This window comes from Planococcus citri, chromosome 5 (assembly GCF_950023065.1).
Source record: "Planococcus citri chromosome 5, ihPlaCitr1.1, whole genome shotgun sequence".
Classification (NCBI taxonomy): Eukaryota; Metazoa; Arthropoda; class Insecta; order Hemiptera; family Pseudococcidae; genus Planococcus; species Planococcus citri.
The window spans coordinates 50,688,680-50,709,512 of record NC_088681.1 but is presented as its reverse complement, the minus strand read 5'-3'; the positions used below and the strand labels follow the sequence as shown (position 1 = coordinate 50,709,512).

General features: G+C 32.5%; 1 protein-coding gene across 7 annotated transcripts in view; it reads left to right on the top strand.

The window, feature by feature from the left end:
- LOC135846364 (uncharacterized) overlaps window positions 1–20,833 on the top strand; it is a 130,438-nt gene that overhangs the window by 98,312 nt on the left and 11,293 nt on the right. For 4 of the 7 annotated variants that reach the window (XM_065365407.1, XM_065365414.1, XM_065365413.1 and 1 more), the window contains 8 exons: window positions 2,951–3,006; window positions 3,135–3,262; window positions 3,350–4,315; window positions 4,405–4,577; window positions 4,663–4,772; window positions 7,777–7,896; window positions 7,982–8,041; window positions 8,942–9,049. In XM_065365407.1, the coding sequence (XP_065221479.1) occupies window positions 2,951–3,006; window positions 3,135–3,262; window positions 3,350–4,315; window positions 4,405–4,577; window positions 4,663–4,772; window positions 7,777–7,896; window positions 7,982–8,041; window positions 8,942–9,049 (1,721 nt within the window). The remainder of the gene's footprint in view (window positions 1–2,950; window positions 3,007–3,134; window positions 3,263–3,349; window positions 4,316–4,404; window positions 4,578–4,662; window positions 4,773–7,776; window positions 7,897–7,981; window positions 8,042–8,941; window positions 9,050–20,833) is intronic. The other 3 variants (XM_065365409.1, XM_065365408.1, XM_065365411.1) reach the window with 3 other exon arrangements.

The window sequence follows — 20,833 nt, the reverse complement described above, 5'->3', positions numbered from 1 at the left end:
TTATGTTTCTGAATAATTTCTGCACATGGAAAACGTAACGTCTGCTCAGGGTCAAAAATTCTTAATGTGGAGAAATCGACTTCTTGTAAAAAAAAAATTACCGAATAATTTACTTTTTGAATTATAGATAATTTTTTTGAAAACTTCGGGCCTCGCTTTGCTCCAGCCTGTCAAGTTTATCTTTTTCAAAATCAAATTTTCTAAAAAATCTATTACTAACACTCAAAAAATGTTCAAATCAAAAAATGAACTCCTTACCTACATTAAAAAATAGACCTTTTTTTTACTTCTCAACACTCAGATTTTTGAAAGCTTATGCCCTCACTTCGTTCTAGTTGGTTTGCTTTTCTTTTTCGAAATTGGAATTTCTAAAAATCCATCATTCAAATTCTGAAATTTTGAAACCGAAAAAATCAAACTCTTCACATAAAAAAAACAAATCTATTTCATTTATCAAAATACGAACTTTTGAACGCTTTTGCCCTCAGTTCATTCGGGTCTGTTTGATTTTTTTTTCAAACTTGAAATTCCTATAAAAATCATCAGTCAAATTCTAAAATTTTGAAACCAAAAAAAATCTAACCCTCACATTAAAAAAATAAAGCTATTTCATTCATCAAAATAGTATGTACGATCTTTTTAAAGCTTTTACGCTCCATTCATTCGGGCCTTTTTGATTTTTTTTCAAACTTGGAGTTCCTAAAAAAAATCATCAGTCAAATTTATAAAATTTTGAAACCGAAAAAATCAAACTCTTTACATAAAAAACATTGTGTTTTCACCTATTACGTAAAATACAAATTTTTGAAAGCTTTTGGATTTGCTTTAATGTTTTATTTAGTTATAGAATTTTTTCTTTCATACTCGTATTAAGGTTGCAAAGGATGATATTTTTTTGGATTCGATTTTCACAGAGTTTTTGAGTTTGATTCTTTTTTTCCTCTTGGTATGTCTTTTGGGGGGGGGGGTAAGGTATCGAATTTTATTTTTTCCAATTCCCTAATTACACCTACTTATCTCTTTTTCGAGAACTGGTAAATATGTAAAATCGAAATAGCCTAAATTGAAAGCTTTGAAAATGAAATAGAAAAACCTATGATTGGAATTTAAAATTAATATTAATAGGTTCCTATCTACCGATAAAATTTCAAAGTTGAGAATAAAACAAGAACTATAATGAATACTGAAACTGAAAGTTGTGATCTGTCACGAGAAAACCAGGTTAGTGTCCAAAAAATCGATTTTTTTATGGATGTTGGTAGTACTCAGTGTGCAGAATCCGCCTGTGGTGGTTAAAACGTTCACAAACGATTCTTTTGACCCTAAATTCAAGGTTAAAAAAACAAAAGCAACTACAAAAAAAGTTTGAAAATTTTTTTTTATGATTTTCTTGAAAAGTATGTTTTGGGGAGTCAATATGCAAATTTTTGGGGCAATCGGCCCACATTTGGAGGATTAGTGTAATTTTATTGAAATTTGAATCAGGCTTAAGCTGGAAAAATCAACTCTTTTCACCTTGAACATAAGTTTTTTGAAAGAATTGAAAAACTCAATAAATAACTTTATTTTATATTAGGTTTAACAATTCATTCTTAGTAGTTTTTGCAACATTTTTGTGCGTAATTAAAAAAAAAACGACAAAATCGATTTTGGGAAATTTTGACTATCGGCCTTTGGCAATCCTGATTTTGAAAAAAATGTCAGGTTATGTTGGCACCCCTGGTGGCCAAAAGTGGTACAAATTTCACCAACCTCCGACCCATAGATCACCTAATACATAGATTTGAAACTTCAAACAGCTGCTATTTAAAATTTATGTTTTGGACCGGGTTTTCTCGTGACAGTTTACAAATTCAGTCGTTAGTAGTCAACTTCTAGGCCAATAGCGTAAATTTTTCTAGAATTGGAACCATTTTTATCTCGTATGGAGGGTACCCACCTAACGTTCGTATTTTCATACGTTTCGAGTACCTACTTAATTTAAAATTTTAGGTAGGTACAATCCATTTCGATAAACACTCCAAGCAATTTCTTATGTTTCAAATTTTCAATCACTTATTTGCCCATTTCAAAAATATCTACTCTTAATGAACAATGATGAAGGAGAGGGAGGAGAACTCAAGCTCACAATTGCTTCAACAGCGATATTTTTCATCTCTATTTTTACCTCCAAAATAAATTCTCTTAGAGATCGACACATAACCTATAGACACATAATAATTCAAAACGTAAGCATAATAGATCTTCGTTAACAACTTGAAACTATAAGTGCCATTTAATTGGAACGAAAAAAGACTTAGATACGCGTAATTATATCGATGTAATACGAACTAATAGCATCGAAGGTTACACGACAAGAATGGTACAATTGCATACCATATTTAGTATGTTTTCGATCGGCGAAGGTAATCAACGGGGAAAGGTCATGAAACCAAGAAACAGTAGGTAAAAAAAAATAAACAACAAATTATTTAAACTTCTGCTATGTTCGTCTTGCAAATATTAGTCTAATCGGCTTACACGATGCTGATGAGGATCGAGCACTTAATGATGAAAATCGTGGAAAATATTTTCTTTTGAAATAAAGAGAGAACTTGGAAGTTGGAGGAACTTGGTAGGCAGTCTATTTGTGTACGATAACGACGAATGAGCATGATATATTGTGTAAGAAGTCGTATCATACTTACATAAAGTACGTTGATGAAAATTTTCAACTGTGGTCTTAACGACTTTATTAATTGCGTTTGTTTCGATTTATCATCTAGCAGTTCGTTAACGACTGCGTTAATAACACTTTAAAATGATACGAGGGAGAAACACTCCACTCGACGATAGATATTTTATAATGTAATTACCTACTGCTAAAAATCTTCATTTATGGGAAAATTTCCCCAGAAAAAAAATTACTTCTACGAGTTATTAATTTGTCATTTTTATTCTTCTGTTACAGACGACAAATGAGTCAAACAACGGAAAATAGCCCTACGGCGCAGGCATCGTGCGAAAGTAAGTTCACCTTCGAAATAAATCACTTTATAGACCTAGGTGAACTCTATTATAAGGAAGTACTTCTACGTACCATGTATTTTATGTGAACTTATCCGCATTCGATTCAATGACTTCTTAATTCGCAGGTACTCCTGCTGCGGTTCCTAATTGCAATAATGTTGCCGCACCGCCGGCTCCTCCGGCCCCCGCACCTCCTCCTCCGCCACCTCCCACGATGAATGGCACAATTCCAACGATAAGGCTAAAGTCTGAAGTAAGATATTATATTTATACCTACACTCGTGTGTGTGACGCGAATTGCATTATAAAAATATGTACAACACTCGATTTCAAATTGCAGATCTCAGATCGTTGCGAGCCACCGGCCAAGATCCAAAACGCAATGATGAAAGACAAGAAGCCATTCACGTATACACCTGGTGGTATCGACTTATCGGAGATCAAGAGTCCTCGAATGCAGCGCAGAATCGTGAAAAATGCCCAAACACCGGATGATATAATTTTACCCACACCTCCACCGACTGTTCACCCGAGTACCCTGCCCCCTTCTGCGATCGCCGCCATGACACCTCAAATAGCCATACCTGTATTTCCGCAGAACGGTTTGCCGAAGAAACCATCGCAAAACCTGCAATCTCATCACAATCAATCGCCTCAAAAACAACCGATTGCGCCTTCGCCCCCTCCACCGCCTCAGCCTCAACCTCAAGTCCAGAAACAAACCATGACACCTCCTCCACCGCCACAGAGGAGATCGGTAAGCCCAACTCCTATGCAGCAACATCAACCCACCAGAACGATTGTAGTGACTAATTCGTCCCCATCGAGTCCTCCTCATCAACAACAACAACAGCAACAGCAGCAACATAATCAACAACCAGTCCGAACCATCGTAATAAATAATTCGCAACCGAGCCCAACTCCTCAGAATCCAGCCAGCAGAACCATAATAGTGAATTCACCATCGAGTCCAACACCTCAGCAACAGCAGCAACAACAACAACAACAATCTCAGCCAACTAGGACCATCGTGATTACAAACTCGCAACAGGATAAACCAAAGGATCAGCCTAGGGCTCAAGTCGGTTCGATTTATATACCTCCGGTTACTACTGAACCTGCTCAAAATACGAGTAGCAAACCATCGTTTCCTGTTCTACGTGAAGCTCCTACACCTTGGCTGCAGAAAAATCAACAGTCTCAGGAAGGTCCGGCTCCTGCTTGGGTTAATAGAAATAGAAATAATGCGGAGAACGAACAAAAAGAAGTTATTTATGAAAGGAAACCTCGTGTACAGCAAGTTCAGGTGAGAAATGATTGATCAATATCTACCTAATATTGTGTTTTTTTGTGAATAGGGGATTTTTTTAATAAGTTTTATTTTTCTCAATTTAGACTGAAAAGGAATTCTCAGACTCTGACAAACCAGTATCTGGTACACGTGTAATACCTATTCAAATAGAAGGCAGCAATCAGACATTTAACCAACCTAATCCTAAACCAAATTCTCAAAGGTGGGGTACACCTGTGAATAATCAAAATGCACCATCGAATCAAAATAATGTCAAGTATGGGTTTTTTTTTCAATCAATTTGGTTTAGTAAAATAATCTGAAAAATTTCTAATCGTGCTTTTTTTTGTGTGTTTGTGTAGTCGAGGTAATGTTATCGTTAATTCTAATAAATCCTTCAACGAACCGGATTCGAAACCGATTCAAAGTCGTTCCTTCAAAGTTATTCAGAGGATTACTGGATCTGAAGATGGTAAGTGTTGAACTTGCTGGTATAACTACATATGTAGGTAATTACATATTTTGAAGAATAAAAAATAGATATTAAATAAGCAGATATACCTACACTTATTTTCTACAATGAATAAATAAGATGGGTATCTAGTTGCAACTTGCAAAGGACCCTATTGGTGATAGAGTAAGCAAAGTAGAAAAGTTTCTCCAACCCTGTGTTCTTAAAAAGTTCAAAAGATGAAGAATTGAAGATCCTTATATTTAAAAAAAATCAATTTATTGGCAGTGTAGTTAGGTACCAAACTGTCAAAATTCAATTTTTTTCATTTTTTGCTTTTTAAGAAATTTTTGAAATTTCAAGCCAAATTTCATGAAAAAAAATTGATAAAATTGAGAAGGAAATCTGCGTTAATGTTCCACATTTGACTGCTCGAATCAATGTTAGAAGTTTCGAGCCATTCTGGAGCCTGTAGCGGATTTTTGGACCCTCCAGTTTAAACTGCTGCGTTTAGAAAAATCGAAAAATCCTTCAAAAAATGGAAAATGAGCCATCAAGTAAAATTTTAGAAGCTGAATTTCATTTTTTGTTTTTTAAGAAATTTTTGAAATTTCAAGCCAAATTTCATGAAAAAAAATTGATTCAATTGAGGAGGAAATCTGGGCTAATGTTCTACATTTAACTGCTCGAATCAATGTTAAAAGTTTTGAGCCATTCTGAAGCCTGCAGCGAATTTTTGGACCCTCCAGTTTGAAAAGAAAGTTATCATAAAAAGGAAAAAAATTATATTTACCAGATTCAACCACTTTTATGATTTTTTTGATCAATTTTACGTTCAAAATTTCAACATTTTTATTTCCGCCACTTTGAATTTGGAATTATTTCCCATCATTATTTTTTGCAAAAAATTGAATTGGTATCACTAATCGATGAGTGAGGTCGAAAAGAAGAAACAAACCTTTCAACTTTTCATGTTCATACGTTCTTGAACGACAAAATCGACAAATTTTTCACCTCTTTCCTCTTCTAAAAAAAAAAAAATGTTGAAGAAAGTTTAGGATTAAAAGCTGTAGAAACAGATTTTGAAAATTTATATCAACCTGAATCATTCGATAAGGATGATAATTGAACCCAATTTTCAGGATGTTGAATTACTTCACTTTGACTTTTTTAAGACAATTTTTCCAAAACTGAAACGTGAAAATTAAGAAACCCTTTAACTAAATTCAGGTGGTTAAAAATACATAATGATGGAAAAAATATCGAATTTCAATTTTTTTGGTGGAAAATAAGCCATCAACATTTCAAAAATTTGCCAAAAATCTAGAAATGAAATTCTGTATTTGAAATTTAGCCCAATTACTTAGTGTATTTTTATACGATTTTTCAATATTTTTTTCAACACAAAATATAAAAATCTTATACTTTAAAAAATTGGGTCTATTTTTTCAATTTTTTAGAATGTTCTTCGAATTTTAAAATACGAAATTTTCGATTTTTTCTTGATTATTCGCAAACTTTCTTTTTTCATAAATCTGCCAATTTTTGAAACAGTCTAAAATCAAGCTAAATTGAACAAAAAATAGTTTACCAAACTTATCAATGACAATGCAAAATTCTTCAGGTCTCAAAAAATTTCACTTTGGAAATAAAATTCACTCAGTCAAAGCAAAAGTAAATTTTTTTCCATGCAGATTTTTCAAAATCAACATGGAACAATTTGAATGATTTTTAGACAAGTTTCTCAATTTTGCCTCTCAACTTCTCGACTTGAAATTTCAGTTGCTTACCTACAAAATTTCTTCTGATTTTCAAGCATGGTCCTCATTTTTTTTACCTCTGGAAGTCTGAATCTGAAATTTGAATTGTAAATTTTTTTTCATCCTTTTTGATTGATAGAAATTCTAAAATTTCCCACAGCAAAAATCTTGAAGGGTTCGACGATTTTTTATTTTTGCAATTTCAGAACCTGAACGATATGTTCTAAAAACCACATTTTCAAATTTTATGTAACTCTTAAATAAATTTTTAAGCCTTCATCAGAAAATTTTCGGATTTTGAAGCATAATTTACCTATGGTTGGTACCTACGTATTTTTATAAAAAATAAGTGTTTAAATTTTTCATTCAAATATTGGTAAAAAAAAGTAATTTCAAGCATTGAAAATTGATATGAATTAAAAGACCTTGCTTATTCCAAATCCTTCTATTCTTCTCCCTATATAAAAAAACTGAGTTTTTTAAACTCATCTAATCACTGATTACATCTTTTCCACCCCCACCCCCTTCCTTACAAAAAGTATATCCAAGCTGGAAATACAAAACTAAAATTCAATTTTTAAAAATATCATCAGATAAAAATTTCAAAGTTTCCTTTGCTCTCTCAACTTTCTCAACGAATATTAAATTTTGTTGCGTTGAATTTTCGTGCAAAAAAATTACATGATTGTATCGCACAAACGAAGGCTAAAAATGCACTTTTAAAATTGGATGGTTTTCAAAATAAATTTTATAAGCTGTTCAGTTCAGATCGTTGTAATTTTTTTTTCGTTGTAAAAAACGCTATTTTCTTCCTTAAGGTGGAAATATGGCAACGCTGAAATTTAAAATTCGAACGATTCTTAATCATTATAAGAGCTATTAATTTATTTTCTTGAAAAATTTACCTTTAGATAAGGTTAGGTACTTACTTATTTTTTCTGAAAAATATTTTTTTTTATTTTTATGGCTAAAGTTTTGATTTTTGTCTTTTGAAAATCGCAAACACTCTTTCATATTTTTAAAGAGGAAAAAGAATACCTACTTACTTAAATTTTTTTAGACAGAAATCTAAAAATTTTACGAGTAAATCTTGACAGTCAGACTTTCAAATCAAAGTCACTTTTCTTCGTAAAAATTTTGAAAACCTAACATACGTTTTTTTTTGGCTCCTTCTCAAGGCATTAACACAAACTTATGTATTTCAATTCTAATTTAACAAGTGGTATAATATCTTCATGCAAATTAATTTTTTATAATTTTTACAGACACTGTAGACTACAACTCCGATGTTCCATACAACACTGAAAACGTACCACTAAGTCAGCTAAGAAGATTACATTTATGCGATGACGATCAAGCGTTCATGAACAAAGTGAAATCCCAAGGTACACATTTTTCAAAGTTTTTTTTCTCCCTTATCGTTTTCTCAAACTCCATCAATTTACTACGATAATGTTTTCAATTTCTCAGCCAATGGTCTTAAAGGAGGATCTGTTTCAATAATCGAAATAAAAAATGACGATTTTGATGGTATGAAAAACCTAAAATTCTAATTAATCGACGGTGGTGGTATCGCTTAATAGGCTGCATTCCATTTATAGGTACCTATTTAGTGTAGGGGAAAAAAGGCATCGAAGATATTTTATCTTGAAAAATAACCTTTCTAATCGGCCTCAACCTTGCGACTAATTTATTAAAATCCTTATTTAGGAAATTTCACGTTATCCTTTATATGTTCTTAAACGTAGGTAAAACGTGTATTTTTTGTTGCCTCTATCGAATCGATGAATTCAAAGGGATAGGTAAAGTAAAGAGGTATTCGTAGGTCCTTTTATCCTGATGCAAAAATTTGACATTTATTATAAATATTTTTTGCACTCGTTCAAATAATAACTTCGCACCTGCGTTATCAATAAATGGCGGTGGGTTTTTTTCCTATTCTTGTTTCTACGATACCCAAACGATAAATATTTATCGCAGCTTGGTATCTTGTTCAACCGCATACACCCTACCTCGAAAGCAGCCACAAAACGTATCAAAGTTTTTCGAAAAATACTCGTTCATATTATAAGAGGAGCAAAAGTGAAAAAAAGACCAAGAGCGACTCTTACAGTTTTATCGTTTTTCAATGTGAAACTCCATAGGCTGTAGGAAAGTTGCAAAAAAAAAGAGGACAACTCGGCTAAAAGTTTTTATTACCGAGAGAAAGTTTTCTTGCGACTATAGGATGAAAAAGCTCAACAATTTTTGACCCTTTTGGTACCCATAGCATCGTAACAAGAATAAGGGTATATGGTTACACTCCTATAACTAACACAAGCATTTATGTACATGGTTTTGTAATTTGTTAATATAAACTTTGCCTTTTTCCTTTATCCTTTTGGATTAACAATTAATTGTTGTTGTTTCGGTGATGGGTGTTTTGTGTAGTCGATGAAGATGTATTTTTGCATTCGGAAACTGATCCCCGATATCGAGGCTCCGCTATACCGTCTAAGGCTTTTAGAAAACTACAAAATATGACAGATTCTGGTCAAGGTAATTTTACACATTTTATACATATTCGTTTGTCATTTTGCTTTGCTTTTGGTGTAGGTATGTAATATGTAGGTACTGGAGAATTATTTTTATACACATTGGTAGATTCATCAATTGCACCATCTTGCTAATTAATCGATGCAGTCGATTTCTTGCATTGAAATTCCATAGATTTAGTTTCATCATTCTAACGAAAAATCAAGTAATTTTTCCTGTAAAACTTCGTGTGAGCAATTTTTTATACATACAAGTCAAAAGAATTGAATAGGTAATTTTATTTAATCAGACGCATTATAAGAATAGGCAAGTAGGTACTAGGTACTCGATTTACATTGTATCTTCTTATCATAAACTGCATCAAGTATTTTTAAAAAGAAAAAAAGAAGGTAGGTATCTTTCTACTTTGAAAAAAACCACTGATGAATTTGTTTCTAAGGAGAGAAAAATTTTTGAACAGGGAAAGAATATTTGAAAGAAAGCATCAAAATAAACCACCAGCAATAAATTTTAAACGCTGAAATTCAATTTTTTCGATTTTTAGTCAGTTTTTAAAAATTCAAAATTTGATCCAAAATAAGGAAAAAATCACAATTTTTCCAAATGGATCTAGAAAGGTTAAAGTTGGTTCAAAACCTACTTTTTTTGGACTCGTCGAGTTGATCATATGATAGTTTTAAACCTTTCTGGAACCTCCAACGAATTTTTGGATTTTCCTGCAGTTTTCGAAAAAAAAAAAAAATGCTGAAAGTGGTGTGGATATGAAATTAACTCGGATTTACCATATTTGTGACACTTTCGATAAATTTAGGAACATACTTTCAACATAGTTTTGTGTTGTTCAAATTAACAATTTTTTCCAGCGATTTTTTTTTTGAAAAAAAATGAAAAATTCATCGTTTTTGCGAATAGGTACGCAAAGGGAAGAAAAATTTGATTTTTATCCCATTTTTGACCTTCATGGTCGATTGGTGGTGGTTTTTAACCGTCCTAAAACCTTTGACAGATTTTGATTTTTCAATTTTTTTTTTGAAAAATGCTCTAATCTCTGGAGAAAATTTTGGATTTGAAATAGCTCGACAAGATTTTGAAAATATGTAGTAAAATTGATTGAAAAAGTCACAAACATGGCGAATCCGAGCTTATAGGAACTGAATTTCATTTTCACCCCTTTTTTCGAATTCTGGAGAGTCTGAAAACCTGCTGGAGGCTCTAGACCGATTCAAAACCATCTCCAATCAACTCGAGAGGTAAAAAATACAATATAAATTTAATTTCAGCTTCTTAGGTCAGTTTTGTAAAATTTTGATTTTTTTCAATTTTTTGATCCAAATTTGAATTTTTAAAAATTCGCCAAAAATTGGGAGGGGGAGGATTTTGAACTGGAAGAGAAAAATCGAAAGAAAAATTCAAAATAAACTACAAGGAAGCATTTAAAGCGCTGAAATTCATTTTTCAATTTTTATAGTCAGTTTTTAAACGTTTTAAATTTTAGCCAAAATGATGAAAAAATGAAAATTTTATCAAATGGATCTAGATGACCCACCGAGTTGATTGGTGATGGTTTTTAACGGTTTTAAAACCTCCAGCCACTTTTGATTTTTCCATTTTTTTTTTTTTTTTTGTTTTGAAAAATACAGTAGGTAATTAGGTGTCCTATTACAAATATTTTTGGATTTGAACCGGCTGGAAAAAATTTTGAAAATATGCCAAAATCGATCGAAAGGGTCACAAACATGTTGAATCCGAGTTTCTGGGAACTGAATTTCATTTTCATCCCTTTTTTCAAAAACTGGAGAATTTGAAAATCTGCTGGAGGCTCCAGGTCGGTTCAAAATCGTTACCGATTCAACTATGGAGATAAAAAATAGGGTATAAACTAAATGTCAAGATTTTAGGTCAGTTTTCTAAAATTTTCATTTTTAAAATTTTTTAGCCCAAATTCGAATTTTTAAAAATTGATAAAAAATTGAAAAATAAGTTACAGTAACAGAAAGTTTGGTTGGTGATGTAGTTTAGTCTTCTATCGATCCCTTTTTGTTCGGTTCAAAAACTTTTGCATTAGTTACGTACTTCTCTTATTGGTGTGATTTGGGTTGCCAACCCTGAAACCTAAAGGGGCAAAGTTGAATGCGATTTTATGTTTATATGTACTTCCCAGTTACACAATTTTGGAGGGGGCGTGGAAAAGATTCTTTTCAGGGTCAATTACTTGAAAGTTTGCATAATTTTTTTTCATTTTTCAAAAATGTGAGTGCTTTTAATTTTTGATTTTAAGCAAAATAAACCTACATCCGAAGGTTTTTGAATTGTCTGCAAAAATCTGTTTCTCCATATTTTTGCTGCTTTTAAAATGAAAGTCGCTCAAATTTTTAAAACAAATTTAAAAAGTAAAAAATGGAAGTGCTTTTAAATTTTTTAAAATGCTTTATAGTCTTCAATTTTGAGTTTAGATTAACAAGGCATATAGGTAACTTAATATGAAGAAATTTCAATTTACGAGTGTTTGGTATTTTTTTAAACAAAAAATTACCACAAATACGTCTTATCACGAATGAGCAACATAAAATAATCTATTCGAGTAGAATTGAATTCTCCATCTTCCTACGGATCAGCCATATTAAAATATTATGTAGGTATTATTTCATCATCTTCATTATATGACTCTACGTAGAACGCTGACAGTAGAATAGACGCAGTTCAAAAATCGTAAAAATGCACTCAGTAACAGAGGATAGACATTAGCAGCTTTCAAGTCCACTTTTTGTTGAGATTGGCACAAAAATAAGTAGACATCTTTACGAATTGTAGTTGAACAATACCAAGGTATCGAGTAAACTTCGAATGACATCGTAGTTGTCTGAAACAAGAAATTTCCCAGAAAAATGGCTCACTGTCTCATATTACGAAAAATCTCAGCGATACTATGTATGGAACGCAATATATATTCAGTATTTACTTACCAATTCATCAAAAATGTCTCCAACTTTGCACAGATGATATGTCAAATGAGCAGTTGAAACTGACACAAGAATTTCTTTCAACATGAGCACAAAAGCACCTTCCATCTTGACGATAAAACAAACAAATAAAATCAATTTAAAAATTTTGGATCCTGGCACACAAAAATCTTCATCAATTTGTGCAAAGATGGACACGAATACTCACCGTTGAAATGGCATAAACGTGACACACTGAAAAAATATACACAGCTAGCAACGTTACCGAACACAGGGTCGTGTAAAACCCCTGAAAATGTCGAATTATCCTGGTCACTCGCTGATAACAAATTACTCCTTCGATCAACCTATTTTTAAACACTTTGATCTCATCTTGAAATTGACCAGATTTGATTCCATCATCCTCAGCCATAGAGAGGAACCTGACCGAATTCTGTTTCAAAGACTCGCATATTTGTACAACTTCATTATGGCAAATGGCAGCCAATAACATAGGTATACCCATCAATGCGCATAATTCCAAGCTGATTATCATCACACCCAGAAACGCGCTGATATTCACCAATAAAAATATCTCCAGGTTACCGTACTGCTCGAGTTTGGGTAAAGGTAGCAAATAATACGAATAATCTTTCAATTTTTCTTCATTATAAAACACCAACACGTTTGCAGAGCAGATGGACGTAAAACTCGCTTGGAAGATGAAAAAAAACACCATGTTACTCACAGCCATCATTTTAATATCGATTTCGTTCCCCAATTTTGAAATTTTTGAGTCTCTGTTCGATAATGCTATGTCTACATCGTGTATGATTTTTTTGAAGTTATTTTTATATTTGAACAGCATATAAGGCACACAAATTCTACTAAAGACAAACGATCCTGAAGTGAAACAGACCAGAAGTAGTAATATGAAATCATTTTTTTCAAAAAATATTACGTGTATCCTAACACTACGACCAAGGGGGTCAGTAACCCAGTGAAATGCCAAACGAAAAATATAGATTTAGTGAGGGTGTGAAATTTTTCAGTGAAATATCGTTCAATGCCCAAAATACAGTAGAAAACGTATAATTGATTGGCAAAAGTTGTCTGATATCCAAAAATATTTTCTTGACCTAATATTTGTCTTTTGATTTTGCAAATATCTTCATAAATCATATTTATCGGATCGAAATGTGATCAGAGACGTGAAAGAAAAGTGCAAGTGAAGTGAACTGGTTAGCTGGAAAATTGTGTAATTTCTGAAATACAAACAAATATTTTGATCAGGTCACATAATTTTTTTCCGGGTAAACATAATGAAATGAAAAATTCACTCACGTGTACAGACGAAAAATTTAATTAAATTTTTGCATCGTCACCATTTAAACTCGTGAAAATATTTTTTATATTTTTGTCATATTTTGGAAATGTTGCACTAAATTAATAAAGACATTTTAGTTCGAACAGTGTTACGAAACAAACGAAGACGAATGAAAACTGAAGCTTGTAAAATATATTTACCTACGTGTCGATGAATGAGTTTCGAATTAATTAATTATCACCGACGGTTTTCCTTTTGTCTATAATTACACTTAAAAAGGGCTTCAGGGATTGACTCTGCTTCACTCCGCGGCCGAAATCCCATTCCTCTCCTTAGTCCTGAAAAAATGCGTTGGTTGTGAGTAATATAGCTTAAATTGCTGTTCGTTTTGATCAAATTGGAATTTCATTCTTTTTTTGTTGTTTTTTTTAAAAGAAATAATACCTTAGGTGTACCTATATTCTTTAAATTATACTTTTTAAAAATTCGAAAACATTTTTTTCTTAACAAAGGTACCTACCAGCAAAAAAATATCTGACTAATTAATATTTTAAATCATGAATTTACTTCTGCAAAATGTTTTCTCAATATTACCTTTTTTTTTCTCGTTTTAGAAGTAATTAGGTACTTACTAATGTAATTATGTAAGTACCTACAAATTATTGTTACCTACGTACCTAATGTCTACCTACACGGTGCAGGTAGCGCTCTCTTTCAATAATAATAGATACTGTCATGCTATTCCCTGTTGCTAGGGCCATTTCAAAAACAATTCAAACCAAGACAATCCTCCAAATTTTAAAACTCGAAACAAAAAAAAAATATTTTAATTTATAATTTACCTGTTTTCAAGCAAAAATAACATCTCGTTCATTTTATTTTTCAAGTCCAGTCAAACACTGTAGAACAGGATATTCGACTTGAACTTACAAAAAAATTTGCGAATCGTCGCAGGATTATGCTGCACACAGATGCCTGTGTGAGGATCTGTCTGTGCATAATTGTTCCAAAAATACTTGAAATTAAAGAAATTGAGTTGTTCAATCAAAAAATCTGAGGTCCTTTGGCGTTTGAATTTTTCAAAATCACCCTAACATTGTAGGTAGGGTACATAGGAATAGATTTACAAAATCAAATGACCTGTTAGAATATGCTTCGGAAAACATCATCACGTGTCATATTTCAACTACAAAATAGGTTCTGAGATCAATTTTGATACCAGCCCAAAAAAAAGTCTTTTTAAGATCTCAAATTCCCCCTCACCCTCCTCCTAAAAAAACAGCACTGTGTTACATGGGCATAAGTTGGAGGGCCCGCATAAGGATCACTTGCACCCCCCTTCCGATCCTCTGAGACAACTTTTTTCTTAAAGGGGAAGTCTTAAAGGAACATTTCTAGCCCTTGTCCTCAAAAAAAAGTGGCCCTACTTACAAAATGGCGGCCATTTTGATTGACAGGTCAGCCGAAATCGCAGATTTTACGTTCCAACATAGGACTAGCATGAAATTTTTTAAACCGTACAAAGATAGATCGAAAGAGCAGGCAAAAATTCATCACCTGTCAAAATTTTAAGTGCCAAAGTGCCTTTTTCGATTATTGGTGAATTTTCAAAACTCAAATTTTTGCCAAAATGTAAAAAAAGTTAAAATTTTACCAAATTAACCAAGAAAGCTGAAATTTGGGATATACCCTATTTTCGATCTGCCAAATCGATTGGAAACTGTTTAAAACCGTTTTGAGCAGTTCTAGAGCCTCCAGCAGATTTTCGAAACTCGAAATTTTTACAAAATTTCATCAAATAGAATTGGAAAGCCGAAATTAATTCTGCAAACTAATTTCAATAAGCTATGAAGTCGACTGCAGGTAAATTTCAAGTCATTTTGGAGCCTCCAGCGATATTTTTGAAAATTATTGGAGCCTCCACTAGATTTTTGAAACTTGAAATTTCCCCAAAATTTCATCAAATGGGGTTAGCAAGCCGAAATTTACTCTGCAAACTAATTTCTTGGAAATTTCTATTCTCCTGAAAACGCCATGAAACCTTTCAAAAAGTCACTGGAGGCTCCAAAATTACTTGAACCCACCTGAAGTCGTCTTCAGAGGGTGTTAAAATTGGAGTGTATAGTTCATTTTAGTTTTTCATCTCCATTTTGATGAAATTTTGGGGAAATTTCAAATTTCAAAAATGTACTGGAGGCTCCAGGAGATTTCGAAAAAATCGCTGGAGGCTCTAAAACGACTTGTAATTTACCTGCAGTCGACTTCACAGCATATTGAAATTAGTTTGCAGAATAAATTTCGGCTTTCCAACTCCATTGATGAAATTTTGTGAGAATTTCGAGTTTCAAAAATCTGCTGGAGGCTCCAGAACTGCTCAAAACGGTTTGAAACAGGTTCCAATCGATTTGGCAGGTGGAAAATAGGATATATTCCAAATTTCAGCTTTCTTGGTTAATTTGGTAAAATTTTGATTTTTTTCACATTTTTGCCAAAATTTGATTTTTGAAAATTCACCAATAATTGAAAAAGGCACTTTGGCACTTAAAATTTTGACAGGTGATGAATTTTTGCCTGCTCTTTCGATCTACCGTTGTACGGTTTGAAAAATTTCATGCTAGTCCTATGTTGGACTGCAAAATCTGCGATTTTGGCTGACTTGTCAATCAAAATGTCCGCCATTTTGTAAGTAGAGCCACCTTTTTTTTTAAGACAAGGGCTAGAAATGTTCCTTAGGACTCCCCCTTTAAGAAAAAAGTTGTCCCGGAGGATCGGCAGGGGGGTGCAAGTGATCCTTATGCCCCCCCCCCCACTAATAGAAAAATGAGTAGATAGGTAATTAGGTATATTATGTACTTATGTATAATTTTGAGGCCCACTTTCGAAATTATATAAAAAACGCGAATTTCTTGAGGGGAGGGGCGCGGCGGGGTGTCATTCCACGTCAATTCGACTAAGAATTGGAAAGGAGAGGGGGTGTTAGGGGTTTTTAAAAGCTTTTTGGTATATTGTTCCGACTCTCAAAAATTCTGAAAAAATTATGTAAGTATATCATGGACAACTTTTTATACTGAACAACATATTAAAAAATTGGGATGGCGTTATTTCGTATAGTCGATTTTAAAAAATTGAAAGTTTGCGAAAAAATTCGATTTTTTGATTTAAAACATGAAAAAAAGTTTTGATCGGTGAAGTTGACCCATTTGACCCCTATTTTTACTTATCCGTTGAAAAAGTTGAAAAAACCTTTCACTCGATGAAATGAACTCATCATAAAAAAAAATCAAAATTAGAAAAAATTCGATTTTCAATATTCCAAACATAAAAATTTTTTTAAATTTGTTCAGTTTTGTCTTATTTTGACCTCTTTCTGACGTATAAAAAATTTGATAAAAATTACACTCCATAGCAAAAAAATTAAAATTCGTTTATTTTTTTAATGTCTTGCAAACAAAAAATTAGCCACGAATACATCGAGATGAGCTGAAGCGAGTAAGCGATTTCCTAGTAGAATCAACCTTCTGAAATATGAACGGATCATCAAAAATAAGAAATATCTCAACATCTTCATTTTATGACACTTCGTAAAACGCCGACAGTAGAATAAATTGCATTCAGCAAACGTAAAAATGCGCTCAGCAAGAGAGGATAAATATCGGCAGCTTTCAAGTCCACTTCATGTTGGGATTGGCACAGAAATAAATAGACATCTTTACGAATAGCAGTTGAACAATACCAAGGCACTGAATAAACTTCAAATGACATTCTGGCAGTCTAAAACCAAAAATTCTATAAATAAAAGGTCGATAGTCACATCTTGAATTAATATTTCTGCGATGATGATTCAAAATTTACATACCAATTCATCGAAAATCTCTCCAACTTTGCATAAATAATACGTAACATGAGCAGTTGAAACTGAAACCAGGATCTCTTTCAACATGAGCACAAAAGCACCTTCCATCTTGACGATAAAACAAACAAATAAAATCAGTATCAAAATTTTGGATTCTGGAACACAAAAATCTTCATTAACTTGTAAAAAGATGGACACGAATGTCGAATACTCACCGTTAAAATGGCATAAACGTGACATACTGAAAAAATATACACAGCTAGCAACGTTACCGAACACAGGGTCGTGTAAAACCCCTGAAAATGTCGAATTATCCTGGAGACTCGCTGATAACAGATTACTCCTTCGATCAACTTATTTTCAAAGACTTTGATCGCATCTTGAAATCGACCAGATTTGATTCCATCATCCTCAGCCATAGAGAGAAACCTGATCGAATTCTGTTTCAAAGACTCGCATATTTGTACTACTTCATTACGGCAAATAGCAGACAATAACATAGGAATACCCATCAATGCGCATAACTCCAAGCTTATTATCATTATTCCCGTGAAAACGCTGAAATTCACTAGCAAAAATATCTGCAAGTTACCATATCGCTCTAGTTTAGGTAAAGGTAACAAGTAATAGGCGTAATCTTTCAATTTTTCTTCACTATAAAACATTATGACGTCTGCAGAACATATTAAAGAGAAGCTTGCTTGAAATATGAGAAAAACCACCATGTTACTCACAGCCATTTTTTTAATATCTATCTCGTCGCATAATTTTGCGGTATTTGAGCCTCTGTTCGATAACGCTATGTCTACTTCGCTTATGATTTTTTTGAAGTCGTTTTTATATTTAAACAGCATATAAGGGACACATATCCTATTAAATACAAAAGACCCAATGGTGAAACAGACGAGAAGGAATAATATGAAATCATTTTTTTCGAAAAATACAACATATCCCAATAAGATGATAAATGGAGTCATTAACCCGGAAAAATGCCAAATAAAAAATACAAATTTTGTAAGAGGGTGAAATTTATCAGTGAAGTAACGTTCAGTGCCCAAAATACAATAAAAAACATATAACTGATTCGCAAAAGTTGTCTGATAACCAAAAATATTTTCTTGACCTAATATTTGCCTTTTAATTTTATAAAAATCTTTAAGAATCATATTTATTAGTAATTTCTGTATCGATTTCTAGAATTTTTTCAATAGGTACTTAGATACCTTATAACAAATCACATGGAAAATTGGCTCACTGAGATCCCATGCTGATTCAAATATATATTGGCAAAAATACGCATGTAACAGTTTGTTTAGCACCACTTGAACTTATTTTTTTTTATGATAATTTTGAAAATCCATCTCAAATAAGACATAAGGTCGACGAGCAACTACAAACTGAGGCATTTGTAAAAAATATGTACATGTTAAAGAGTCGATTTCGAATTTACCTACCTAATTACTCACATTTTCTCTATAATTAAGGTATACCCGGAAGTTTTAGAAAGTTGCGGATTTTCTAACGTTCCTAAGTTTCGTTTTTTTCTCTAAATAATAAATTTAGGTACCCACAAGTACTATTACGAAGACATTTTAAAAATTTCAAAACTGTTTTTTTTCTTGACTTGAATCACAACTAAAAAATATTTAGCTAATTAGTGATAATTTAAGCATAAATTCTTGGCTATATCCTCCCATTTTTTTCGTTTGGGTTTCCAGAAAAATCCCTCTTTTAATGCATAAGTAATATAATACTAGAAACTTTGGTCAAAATGACTGTTATAGATTTGAAATAAGAGATATCAAGTGAAACAATTCAATTTTTGGAGGAGAGGGATTTGAAAAAAAAAACACAAAACATTAAATTAACAAAAATAGAACGTCGATATTAAGTATAGTGTACTTACTTACAATGTTTTTTAAAATACTAAACATTTTTTTTTTTTTTCATTATTGTAAGAGTTTAGGGGTGTACTTTTCTAAATTTTGCTTTTTTGTGCACCCACTTTTCAAAGTTGGTTGTATTTATGAAAAAATAATTTCCTATAGTTTTTGATTTTTCTTCAAGTCTAAAGAAAGTTGTCTTCTAAGCCTCCATCGCGCCCTTCCCATTAAAAATTTGAAAAAAATTAAATCCAATCTACCTACCTGTCCAAAAAAATTTCCATTTCAGCGTCAGAATCATCTATATAATTTAATTTTTGAGAAGAATCCCCCCTCCCACCCGTTATCTCAAACTATTTTGGCCCCCTTGCATAAAGTTCCTGATAATTGAAAAAATGGGAGAGGGAGAACATAAAAAAATTAAGTTTGAAAGTTTTCGAAAATTTTTCATTCCTACAGGTCATAATTTTTTTTAGATTCTGTTTTTGGTTGAAGCCTTTTTAAATAAATCTGTTTTCAAAATAAAACCTCTCTTGAGTTTTGAAGAGTTTGGACTAGAAATGAAAATTTGCCAATATTTGTTTTATGCATTTCAATTTTTGGATTTTCTTATTGAATTTTCTCATTTTTTAGGGGAAGGGGTGGTTTGGGAAGCACAAAATGTGAAATTATTAAATAAATTGGATTTTTTTCAACTTGGAAGATTAATTTCAAAAGAGGAGTATCGATAAGGCCATTTTTTGGCCCCTGACAGTTATCGACTGAACCACTCTTAAATTGTTGTAATAAATGCCCAAAACACGAATCCGTGGTTAGTTGACCCAAAATGACCATTTTTTGGGCTCCAGGGGTTCCCAAAGTTGCGAATGAAAAAAGAATTTTTGGAACCACTGAGTATTATTTTCAAAAACTTTTTTAGCGTAAAATATCTGCTTGAACCTGTTAAAGATGATACGGGGCAATTTTTCTATTTTGGACCCTCGGGGGCAGAAAATGGGGGGGGGTTAATTTTTGGAAAATTTTGGAAACACCATTTTGAACCCACCCCTTTGAACCCCGCTAAAAAGCTTTTTACAGTTCATTAGTATTTGAAAGACCCCCATCCCACCAAATTTTCAGCTCAATAAAAATTTTCGCTGGTACTCAAAAATCCAATTTTCCAATTTTTCGTAATTTGGATTTTTGGGAACCCCTGGATAGCTGGAAACCTGCGATTTGCGCCAAACGTAACGTTTTGAGGCATATATTAAATTACCTAGGTGAAAAAGTTTAATTAAGCTCCCTGTATATTCGTAATTTTGAACCTTTTTTTTAGAGCCCCTCACTTTGGGCACCCCTGAAAAGGGCTATTATGCATATTTTTTCATATAAATTGAAGAATTTACATTTGGAACACACCAGCAAGAGCTCGATAATTTTTCACTCGATTTTACCAGTAACTTTCAAAATTGAGGTTTTTTGGGCCACATTCTGAGATTTTACTCTTTGAAAAAACGTTAAAATCACGTTTTCATGATTTCGACGAAGTAAAATCTCAGAATTTGGCCCAAAAAAGCTCAATTTTGAAAGTTACTGGTAAAATCGAGTGAAAAATTATCGAGCTCTTGCTGGTGTGTTCCAAATATAAATTCTTCAATTTATTTGCAAAAATATGCATAATCGCCTTTTTCAGGGGCTCCTAAAATGGGAGGCTCTGAAAACAGGGTTCAAAATTACAAATGTACACGGAGCTTAATTAAACTTTTTCATCTGGTTAATTGAATATATACCTCAAAACGTTACGTT